Genomic DNA, 11,468 nt, shown 5'->3' on the forward strand with positions numbered 1-11,468 from the left:
TTTCAATGCATGCTATGCTATGTTGTATGGTATAGTATACAGCAAACACTATATTGATAGTATAGTTGACAGAGTATTTGTATAAAAGAATTAGAACATGCTTAGAGTAAGAGATATTATGATCTATGTGTTGAAGAAAAATATAAGTGAAATAGTATTAAGCAATAAAAGGGGGTAAGGGTTGGAAAGCTGTGGGAAGTCAATAGGGAGGGGGGAGGAAAAGGGTGGGGAACAGAATTAATTAGATATGAAGGGAATGTATGTATTAAATTTAAAAATTTAAACTCACCAATAAATTAAAAAAAATAAAAAAAATAAAGACTCGACTCTGACCATCTGCCCCCAATTCTTTCAGTGATCTGTTTCCCTCATATTCTGTACTGGCAGGTGCGGTGCCATTGTCTTGAGAATTCATCTGAATTTCCTCAGAACCGCCACCTTGGCTGCCAGTAACTGGCTTGAAATCCAACAGAACACGAGCGACTCCAGCAGACGCATACCGCAGGGCCACCACTCAGTCCTGCCGTGGCCAGCTGGAGACCCCGTTCCACCACCTTGGCTGAGCGGGAAGAGAGAAGCGGCACGTGCAGCTAAGAGAAGGCTTTCCACCGTCCCTGGATTCTCACCTTGAAGAGCTCCCGCAGCTCCTCCCGGGAGACTTCCAGCCTCTCGAACGGATGCGCCTCTCCAATGATTCCCTTGCAGATCTCCTCCAACACTGGCAGGTCTTTTCCCAACACAGTCCTGAGAAGGAGAAGCACAGCCTTCTGAGCAATATCTGGGAGCATCACAGGGCCACATCCAACCATCCACGGAGGCCGAGAGGGGCAGAGCGAGCCCAGGGCCAAGCCCACGAGAAAGTTCAGCTCGCTCAAATCGCTGCCGGTGGGGGTACTAAACAGCTCATTTCTCTGCTCACCAGGGCCAAAGGAAAAAACAAGCCATTTAGGGTTACACCCCATGCACCCTGTCGGTCATTCTCTTGACTCTCAAGTAGATAGAAAAGCTACTAACATGTGGCCTCTTATGACCTGCCTTGAGTGAAATTTCACTGAACCGGAGGCTGAAACGCGAGGAATTCTGAGGTGAAACAAGAACAATTTGGGTCAGGCCAGCAACTTTCCTCTCTGAGTGATCCACTCCCGACATCCCCGCCAGCCGGCCTGGGGAGCCTTCCTGTCGGAAGAGGGAGGCAGGCAGGAAGCACCTCAAAGCCAGCAAGGACGCCTGGTGGACGCTGAAGACATTACGCTGCCGCTCTCTGGAGCGAAAAGGCACCGTGCCCTCCTCTGCTTTACAGGAGACAGGACAGCCCCCCCCCCCGGGAGCATCCAATATCTTATTCACTTCTTGTTACCAACCAAAAAGCCTGAGGATGGGGTGGTCTCCTGACCTGGTACCAAAATCTCCACCCAGCAGCACCAGGCAACTGGAGAGAATCCCCCCGGCCTTGTCTCTGGCGCTCAGCTGCTTCACCTCTGGAAAGGGGGGGGTACGTAGAGGGCCGCTGACCAAAGCCTCCACCATTGGGCAGCATGGCACGGGAGCAGGCGGCCCCTTTCATCACTCTTGGGGCTTCCGAGGAGAACCGGCACACTGAACTGTGCCCAGGAACAAATTGGCAGCGAGTGGCGAGAAGCACTGCCCAGACCTTGCGCCAGGCAACACTCAAGCCACTGCCTGCTGAGCTCATAAGAATGCCCGTGCCATCTTCGGAGGCAGCTCCACACAGGGGCAGGGCCCTTTCCTACCCGGTGGTTCATTTTAGTTGATCATCCAAAAAATATTTATTTCTTGGGGCTTTATTTGTCCTCACGGCCTCTCCCCACATTGCCCTCCTTTCACAATGTTTACTTAAGTGCGATGGTCTTAATAGCACTATCCTGAATATGCTTACTCAGATGTAAGAAGGGCCTTGCTCAGGAAGAAATAAGGAGCTTAACTTCCCAAATGACACACACGCCCTCCAGCTGGGCTCTACTCCTCTCTCAAGAGGCGGCACTCGTCCAGAACCTTTAAACGGGGTGGCGGGTTTAGAAACAAAGAAGCAAGGTTGGGACTGAAAACGGACCGTTTTCCTCTTGTCAGTGGTGAGTTCTGCACCCCCATGACCTGCAAGCGCATTTACATGAAGAAGAGTCCAATAAGCCCAACAAAGAGGACGGGAAGAGAGAAAACCTCCGTAACGGTTCTAAAATAAGTGGCGTGGCTGCCACACAAGACAGACTTCACAGGACGTTTTTGCAGTCCCCCAGCCAGACCCGTCGCCCCCCGTACCTTTGCTCACCCAGGTACATGTCATAAAAGAAGCCGCTCTCGGTGCTGGGCCCCTGGCACAAGAGGGCCCCGTAGAAGTGCTCGGCAGCCCCTCCCAGGACGTGGGCGCTGGAGTGCCAGAAGAGCTGTGGGCAGAGTGAGGGGGAGCAAGGTCAGGCTGGCTGGCACTGCCAAGGCCGTCGTGAGTAGAAATGCAACTGCCCTGGGGGTGGGGGTGGGAGACAGGAGAAATCAGAGGGAAGACGGCAGGCTAGTTTCATCCAAGGGCTTTTTCGCCAACAGGAAAGGGGAGATTGGGGGGAAACGCTGAAAAAATACTTACGAAATATTTTCACTCTGGGAAGCAGTGGAACACTTTTTAAAACATGGTTTTTCACACTTCAAATATATACTAGGCAGATTGTTTATTTAATACTGTCATGACCCTCACTGACCAGGCCAGTGGACTCAGACCTGGATGGCGGGCTCAGGGGACGAGCCAGAGGATAGCAGGGCCAGGAAGGGCCTGCAAAGGGAATTGGCTGACCGTGCCCCAGCAGAGCCAGAGCACGGCCAGAGCCGAAAGCAAGTCCTTGCTGCCTGCCGCAGAGATCGCCACCAGGACCCGCCGGGCAGGACACAAACCAGGGCCCCCAGCCCCTCTGGATGGCCGCCCGTGCTGCAGGCATGGTGGAAGCGGAAGAGCCAGGCAAAGGCAGCACGAAGGAGGCGGAGAGTGAGACTGGCAGCATGCCACTTCCCTGCAGACTCAGGACAGAACCCTGGACGAGATGCTTCCTCGCAGGATCCTGGCCAGAGCACAACCGCAGCCTCCTGAGCTCCAACATCTGCCGGCAGGCGCAGCTCAGCCGGATCACCCCTCAGCCTGTTTAGGCGGCTTGAGAGCGCTGCATTGCTGGATCGACCGGTCCACTAGGCACAAGCCCTGCGCTCCCACTACTGCCCCTCTTGCCTCAGAGGCCAGCTGCCAAACGACCGGCTGATTCCCAAGGAGTCCAGCTGACCAGGCAAAGGACAAAGACATTCTACTGTATTAGAGAATGATAATTCCTGGGTAAGCTAAAGACCTATACAGCATATCTTGAGGGAAATACTGTTTGCCCAACATTTGTATGTACGTTAATAGACTGTGGGAGAGTTCAACATTTTCATAACAACAACAACAACAACATCATTTGATTTACATACCGCCCTTCAGGATGACTTAACACCCACTCGGAGCGGTTTACAAAGTACATTATTATTATACCCACAACGAAACACCCTGTGAGGTGGGTGGGGCTGAGAGAGCTCTGGAAGAGCTGTGACTGCCCCAAGGTCACCCAGCTGGCTTCAAGTGGAGGAGTGGGGAATCAAACCCGGCTCTCCAGATTAGAGTCCCATTGCTCTTAACCACTACAGCAAACTGGCTCTCATTCAGTGTGACTAAGTTTAATATGATATCCAAATATGGTGGTATCCAAATTCAAATCCAAAGTTTATGATATCCAAATCCAAAGTTTAATATGATATCCAGATATGGTGCTAGTCCTATTGCGACTATATGAGACAGTTTGTCAAAACAACACACTTTCTTTTAATACAAAATCGATGCTTCCTCTTTCCAACTGTCATTTTTTTCCTGCCTATCAGAAGTCAAAAATTAAGATACACGTGCTAAGGTAGCATAGAGCACAACAGCTATTATTTCTCTCTTGCATATTGGATACATTTGCAATTTTACTCTGAGGAAACAAAGTTATTTATACTGATAAAATTTATAAATATGCAAAAAGGTACCATTGTTTGTGTTAAGTTATAAAACAATACACTGTATGTTGTTAAAGAAGTCAAATAAATTTAGGTTTGCTAACAGAAAAATTAGTGTATAAAAATATCAGTTTGCCCCAACATTTACATTTATTAAAAAAAGAGACTTCCCAATTTATTGAAATGTCACATTCCTAGTCGTGAGAAGCCACCCTCCACCCTCAGGACTTCTCTATGGCCCCACCCACATGAGATGACCCTGCAGTGTGTTGGAGGAAGGGCAGAAAGGATGGAGGGCCTGAGAAGCTCTCAGCCCCCATCTCTGCAGTGATGGAGCCGGCCAGAGGAAAAAGCACCACCCACTGGTCAGATAAAACACAGCCAATGCAAGCCAAGGCAGCACAGAAGCCCAGGTCTGGTGTAATGGTTAAGAGCGGCAGGGCTCTAAACTGGAGAACCGGGTTTTGATTCCTCCGCTTGAAGCCAGCTGGGTGCCCTTGGGCCAGTCATAGCTCCCTTAGAACTCTCTCAGCCCCGCCCACCTCACAGGGTGATTGTTGTTGTGGGGATAATAACATACTTTGTAAACCACTCTGAGTGGCTGTTAAGTTGTCCTGAAGGGCGGTGTATAAACTGAATGTTATTATCACCCCCCACCCCGGCCCACTAGAAGTCTCTCAAAGACAACAGAAAAGGGACAGTGCGCTGTGGGGCTCGAGCAGCTCTGAAATAGCCAAGAAACGACCCTGTGAAAGTCATAAGCAAAATACGATGGAGGTACACATCTGAATTTTAACCCGCTAACTCAAGAGAAGTCTGACCTTAGAAAGGTTCAAATGCCAACGTAACTCAGGCTAGAGGCCAACACAACTTCCTGTGGCTATGAGTTTCACAGGCTGGCTGTGTGTTGCATCTAGGAATGCTTTCCATTCAGCTATTCTAAAGGTGGTCTATATAGCCCAGCATCCCATCTTACACAGTGGCCAACCAGTTACTCTGGAGGGCTAATAGGGTACAAAGGCCAAGACCTTCTCCTGCTGCTGCCTCCTGGCACTGGTACTCAGACTGAGTGCCCTTGATTGTGCAGGTCCTATTTAGTCACCATGGCGAGTGGCCACTGACATACTTGTCCTCCATGAACCTGTCTAATCCCCATTTGAAGACATAAGGATATAACATAAGACCAGGGGTCCATCTAGTTCAGCATCCTGTCCCCCTCAAGCTCGAGTATTCTGGAAGAGGGAGAGAAAGGCCTGTCGACGCTCTCTACCCTGTGCTGAAGAGTCCCAGATGCTCTAGCCCTTCCTCACAGGAAAGCTGCTCCAACGCTTTGATCATCTTCTGGGTTGCCCTCTTCTGTACCGTCTCCCAGCCCTGCAATGTCCTTTTTGAGATACAGCAACCAAAACTGCACACAATATTCCAAATGAGGCCGCACCATAGACGAATACAGGGGTATTACAATACCAGCTGTTTTATTTTCAATCCTTTTTCCAAGCACAGAGTTTGCCTTTTTCACTGCTGCCACACACTGAACTGACACTTCCGTTGAGCTGCCCACTATGACCCCAAGGTCTCTTTCCCTCTCAGTGTCAGCAAGTTCAGCCACCATTAGTATATGCTAGACGTTGGGAATTTTTTTGTTCCAGTGTGCACCCACAAGGATTGTGATCTTGTTAGTCTCCATTCCATAGATATTTCTGGATACTCACTGCTTGCCCATCCCGGGACTCGAAATCCACAAATTCCAAGTTGGCGTCCCCCTCCAGTGGACGATCTAGGTCATGGAGGCTCCCGTTCACACGTGCAGTCACGGCGGCCTTGGCCAGATGCTGGCTGGAAGACCAGGAAAGCGTTACAACGCCCAGGACTCATGACCATCTTGTGTGAGCCCAAGAAATTTCTTCGGCAGAAACATCACCCAGACACGGCAAAAGACATTTTCACCCAGCATCTGTTTCTAGACACACCATGAATAACCAAAAAAAGAAAACCACCATAACCTACTAACTACTCCAGTCTAAGACACAAGATTATATTGTATATGATGAGTAAAAATTACATTACATGATGAGTAAAATACACGATCCAAAGAATCTGGAGCAAACAACACCATTATATAATAATTACATCATTTCTAGAATAACTGAATGAACCACAAAGTTTTCCACTAATTTACAAACAAAAAGTAATGTACAACTAAAGAATCACTAAGACCCAATTCCATACATATTAAAATTCACAATCTTTTTAGAATATAAAGAGATCTCAGTTAAGTCCAGTAAAGTGTTTAGCACAATCAATATCTTCAGTGTTATCGATTCTTGTACTCTCCCCGCCCCCTTTCTGGTTTCTTTTTCTTGTAAGGGAGAAGAAGATGTACATTAATCTTAGACTGGAGTAGTTAGTAGGTTATGATGGGTTTTCCTTTCTGGTTATTGGCTTATTATTAAAATAGTAAAGAGACCAGTAGCACCTTTAAGACTAACCAACTTTATTGTATCATAAGCTTTCGAGATGCACAACTCTCTTCATCAGATGCATCATCAGCTTTCGAGAACCACAGCTCTCTTCATCAGAGGCATCTGACAAAGAGAGCTGTGGTTCTCAAAAGCTGACGATGCATCTAAGAGAGCTGTGGTTCTCGAAAGCTGACAATGCATCTGATGAAGAGAGCTGTGGTTCTCAAAAGCTGACGATACATCTGCCGAAGAGATCTGTGGTTCTCGAAAACTGACGATACAATAAAGTTGGTTAGTCTTCAAGGTGCTACTGGACTCTTTACTATTTTGCTACTACAGACTAACACGGCTAACTCCTCTGGATCTACGGCTTATTATTGTAACTCTCCTTTGTGTTCTGGACACACTGTGGCCTGGTTCCAGCAGATCCGTTCTGCTAATAGCAGCGCCTCCCCCAGTACATGGAGCCTTCGCCTGCCTCTTGCATCAGGAGAAGGCGCAGCTGCAAGTGAAACAGATCTGTGACAGCCAATCCCAAACTTCTATTCTTTCCCACACACAATCTTTATTAACATTGTTAGACTTTGTAACACACTTAACAGGGAGCTAGGTGTTGTATACATTAAAAAGCAAAATCAAGTCCATGCCAGTAAATCACAGAAAGGACAGACACTGAGCAAGAAAAAGAGGAAAAACTAAAAATGCCCTGTATAAATGGAACCCACAGAGGTTATCAGCAGAAGCTGGGATAGTATTGGATGGGGGTGGGAGACCCACTTTGAGTCATGACTGAGAAGTGCAGGAGAAACGCAGGCATATAATTATTTTAAATAAAGAAATAAATAAAAGAAGGCATTGCGAGGAGAGGGAAGAACAAATAATTTTTAAGCCCAGGAAATCCTTTTCTTTCTTTGCGCCTCTGAACAGCCTAGTGCCTTTTGATTGTGATCTGCTTGGGGAAAGAAAGTTTTGTGTTTAGAAAAACGGTTGAGCCTGCAGAATATAAATCTATTAAAGAAAAAAAAACATGCCATAGTGCAAGGCAAGAAGGGAGACCGACCTCCTTTTTTAGCGATTTCAGGCCAGGCTATAGGACAGAAACAGCCCAGTCAGCTCTAGCTGATAACCTCTGCCAGAACGCAGACAAAAGCCAGGCTTCGCTACTGCTCTCCCTGGATTGGTTTGCAGCTTGCAATACTGTGCCGCCTTGTTGTGGCATTTGGAGGCAGAAGCAGGTATCGGAGGATATGCCTTGGACTGGTTTAACTGGTTCCTCATGGGATGGACTCAAAGGGTTGCTATTGGGGTTCTACAAGGCACAGTTCTATCCCCGATATTATTCACCCTCTATATAAAGCCTTTAGGAAAACTCATTTGTAGCTATGGAATTGGAGGCCATCAATATGTGGATGACAGCCTGCTCTGTATCTTGTCAACCAAATCCCCTAGAGGTACAGAGTCTCTGCTTGACAGTTATTGTTAACTGCCTAAAAGCTAACAAATTGACACTAAACCCAGACGAGACAGAGGTGATGCTGGCCGGGAAAGAGATCTTGAATGACATTGTGCTTGCGACCTTTGACCCTGGCTGACCCAGTTAAGAGCCTAGGTGTTATACTAGATCCAGCACTGCTGCCCGACAAGCAAGTAAATGCAGCTGCAAAAAAGGCCTCACAACTCAGGCTAGCCTGGAAGATGCCCCCCTCCCTTGCCACGACTGACCTGGTCACCTGGATTCACGCCACGGTAACATGGAGCCTAAACTACTGTAATGCACTTTACATAGGTCTCCCCTCAAAGTCAAGTCAGAGACTCCAGTTGGTGCAAAACACCGCAGCTCGATTATTATCAGGAGCTAGGCAGAGCATGCATGTTACTCCCATTCTGCAGTCACTCAACTGGCCACCCAGCAATTACCAGGCTCCATGCAAGGTCATGACTATCACGTTCAAAGCCCTTCACGGCCTTGGCCCCTCTTATCTGTGTGACCAGCTCTCCCCTAATGCTTCACCACACCAGCTTTGCTCACCTGAACAGGACCTTCTGCAGATGCCACCCTGCAGCTGGGCAAGATCAACAGCTGCTTTCTCTCAGGTAGCCCCCACCTTAGGGAATGGCCCATCTGAGGCGGTCAGGAACGCCCCTACTCTCCTCGTTTTCCACAAACTATGCAAAATTGAGTTATTCAGGAGGGTTTTTTACTCCGATTACAGGACTGTCTCTTAAGAAATAGCCCAGAGACATGCTTTGATTGAGACAAGGAATAAATGCTACGCTGTCTGCTGATGTAGATATGCTCCTACTAGCGAGTTTACATTCTGCTATACATGCCATGGAAGTTAGTTATGCTTGGCTTCAGATAGATTTCACATCTTTAAAAATTTTCTGCTACCATTCTCTACTCCCCGTTTCCCTGTATGTCCTGTTATTCATTATTGTTCTTTGCTCAGTGAATGTCCCAGCTGTTGACTATATTGTATTTTTGCTCACACTGTAGCTTACAGCAGCAACCACCTATATGGAATTAATTTAAATATGTATACATCAATGCTTTGCCCACCTGTCGGGGGGGGGGAGGGGAATTCTGAAAAAGACAATGTGTACTTTTCTCTAGCATGAGAATCCAAGAAAGCTTTTATTACTATTTTTAAAGCATTAGAAAGTCCAGCTCCCACTCCCATTTTGTGGGGACCCTTGCTACTCATGCCAAACAGCACATGCCCCACAGTTGGATGCTCTCCTCTGCACCTGCTCCCATTTGTCCACATCCTTTTGGAAGTGAGGCCTCCAGAACTGCCCACAATACTGCAGGTGGTACCTGACCAATGTGGTACACACGGAGATAATGACATCCTGTGATTTGGATGTTATGCCTGTGTTGATACATCCCAAGATTGCGTTCGCCTTTTTTGCTGCTGCATCACACCTAACCCTGTTTCAAAATGCGGTTCTCCCATCTCCAGCCTGGCCCTAGTCAGTACAAAACATGCTGCTGTTTGCAAGGAAACAATCATAGAACACTGAAGTCACCTAATCTGCAAAGCCACCTGATATGGTGTGGTTTTCCAGGCCTCCCCCTCCACAACTTTGCCACTGGGCAGGGAAATCCGGACTGGCCGACTCTCTTCGGAGGCTCGCTGAGCATGTTTTCCCTCAGCGGTGGCTTTTAGCTTCTCATATAAGGCCAGGCGTTCAGTGACATGGTCTGGAACAGGACATGCCTAGGAAACAAATGGAAAACTGGATGTTGTGGGGTGGCAATCAATGGCAGGGGGTGGGATGCGAGTCTAGGGTCGTCTTGCAGACCAACCAGATTTCCCTTGCCCACTTTCAAGAGTCAGAGCTCTGTTCTTCAGATACAGTGGGGGACACAGTCCTGTTCATGGAGGCTGCAGACTCAAACACACACACACCCCGTCACCTCCTCCCCTGCATCAGTCTCACAACAGTACAGCCTGTAGCTTAAAGGCACTAGAGCGCAAGCTCTTTTTTGCTCAGAAAATTATGCCAGTCCCTAGAGCCCGCGAGCTCTACGCTTCATACAAAGATGCACCAGGCAACCTCCTGCGAGGCGGACTAATTCTGCTGAGTGGGAAATAAATGCGTGAAGGTTCCCAAGGCCACAAACTACCGCAAGGACTCATGCAGAGATGCAGCAGACAGCCCCTTGCATGGCCAGAGTTCACGGGAACCTTCCATCCCGTACACGTGTGTATAGAGAGTAAAGGGTCCATCCTCAAGCATAAGGGGCTCAGGGGCACCGGGAAGAGGCAGGTGTGCGGGGGGGGGAAGGGCCAGGTGTGCTGTGCGCATGCTCGGACGGGGGGGGGAAACCCCTGCCCCTCTCGCCCCCCACCCCTCCCGCGCCCAGCCCAGCCAGACCCGGTAGCGCCTGCCCAGGCCGCCCTTCCCGGGCCAGAGCCTCCGCCAGGGTGCCGCCAGCCGCATGTCCCCGTTGCCTCGCAGGCCCCGCCTCTTCCGGGCGCCTTCTTCCGGGCGGCTCGCCCAGAGGCGCTCCCCTTCGCTGCCTGGCAACAGCGCGCCCCGCCCCCCGCAGGCTGGGCCCAGGCCCGAGAAGTGTCGCCGAAGCCCCCCGTTGCCATGGCGACGCCGCGGCCGTTGGCCGCTCCCTCAAGGCCCTTCTCGCCTCGGCGCCCGGCAGGAGGCCGGCTCCCTTTCCCCCTCGGGCGTTTTTCTCTCCCGGAGGGTTCTCGCCTCAGGGCCGCCCCCGCCAGGCCGCGCGCCCTAGAAGCCGGGGCTGCCCGTCTGCGGGCCACCGGGGCCAGACGCGCCGCGGTCCCTGGCCGGGAGAGGGCGCCGGCAGGCGAAGAGGCCCGAGCGCGCGCGCCCGACGCTCCCCTCCCGGGATGCCCGTGCCCGATGCGCGCCCGCCGCCGCCCGCGGCGCGCAGACAACAGCCGCCTCCCCATTGCCCAGCTGCCCATTCGGTTTTGTTTCACTGGCAGGATGTGATCTGCCTCGGGCCGGGGGAGAAAGGCGGACCATAAAGGAATAAATGGAGGCAACGCCCTTGGGCATGGGAAGAGAGGCCGCCCGCCAGGCCGCCCACACCTTCCGCTGCTCACACACATCTGGCGGCATGGGGGGCCATTCCCAAGCCTGTGAAGGCTTTTGCATCAGAGAGGACAACATGCCAAGAGAAAACAAAGGGAGACAAACGCTCCGCGCATCCTCCTGCCCTCGTTCTCAAGCCTCTTTTTTTTAAAAAAAATCCATCTTTCCTGAATTTTTTAAGGGTACAACCAACCCAGTTGCCTTACAGCAGTTTGCCCATTGGCCTGTCTGTGCAGTCTCTCAGACAGAGAAGGCCATTCTCAAAACCTGAGATCATTTCATGCCAAGCGAGACCCCCCCCCCCGCCACAGCTGACTCAAAATGAAAGGCAACACTCCTAAAGCTCAACGCCGAGAACAAGCCAGCAGATAAAAAGAGAGAGACAGAAGGGTGGCCTTTGAGCCA

The 11,468-nt window shown here is 50.1% G+C and overlaps 1 protein-coding gene across 3 annotated transcripts in view; it reads right to left on the reverse strand.

The window, feature by feature from the left end:
* TARS2 (threonyl-tRNA synthetase 2, mitochondrial) overlaps positions 1-10,462 on the reverse strand; it is a 30,046-nt gene extending 19,584 nt beyond the window's left edge. Inside the window, exons 1-5 of one of the 3 annotated variants that reach the window (XM_054998675.1) lie at positions 10,371-10,462; positions 9,519-9,709; positions 5,739-5,862; positions 2,278-2,402; positions 627-744 (exon numbers count right to left, since the gene is read on the reverse strand). In XM_054998675.1, coding sequence (XP_054854650.1) covers positions 627-744; positions 2,278-2,402; positions 5,739-5,862; positions 9,519-9,709; positions 10,371-10,436 — 624 coding nt within the window. In that variant the 5' untranslated portion in view covers positions 10,437-10,462. Of the gene's footprint in view, positions 1-626; positions 745-2,277; positions 2,403-5,738; positions 5,863-9,518; positions 10,332-10,370 lie in introns of those variants that run through there. The other 2 variants (XM_054998682.1, XM_054998691.1) reach the window with 2 other exon arrangements.
* Positions 10,463-11,468: the final 1,006 nt, after the last annotated feature.

This window comes from Eublepharis macularius, chromosome 1, assembly GCF_028583425.1.
Source record: "Eublepharis macularius isolate TG4126 chromosome 1, MPM_Emac_v1.0, whole genome shotgun sequence".
NCBI lineage: Eukaryota > Metazoa > Chordata > Lepidosauria > Squamata > Eublepharidae > Eublepharis > Eublepharis macularius.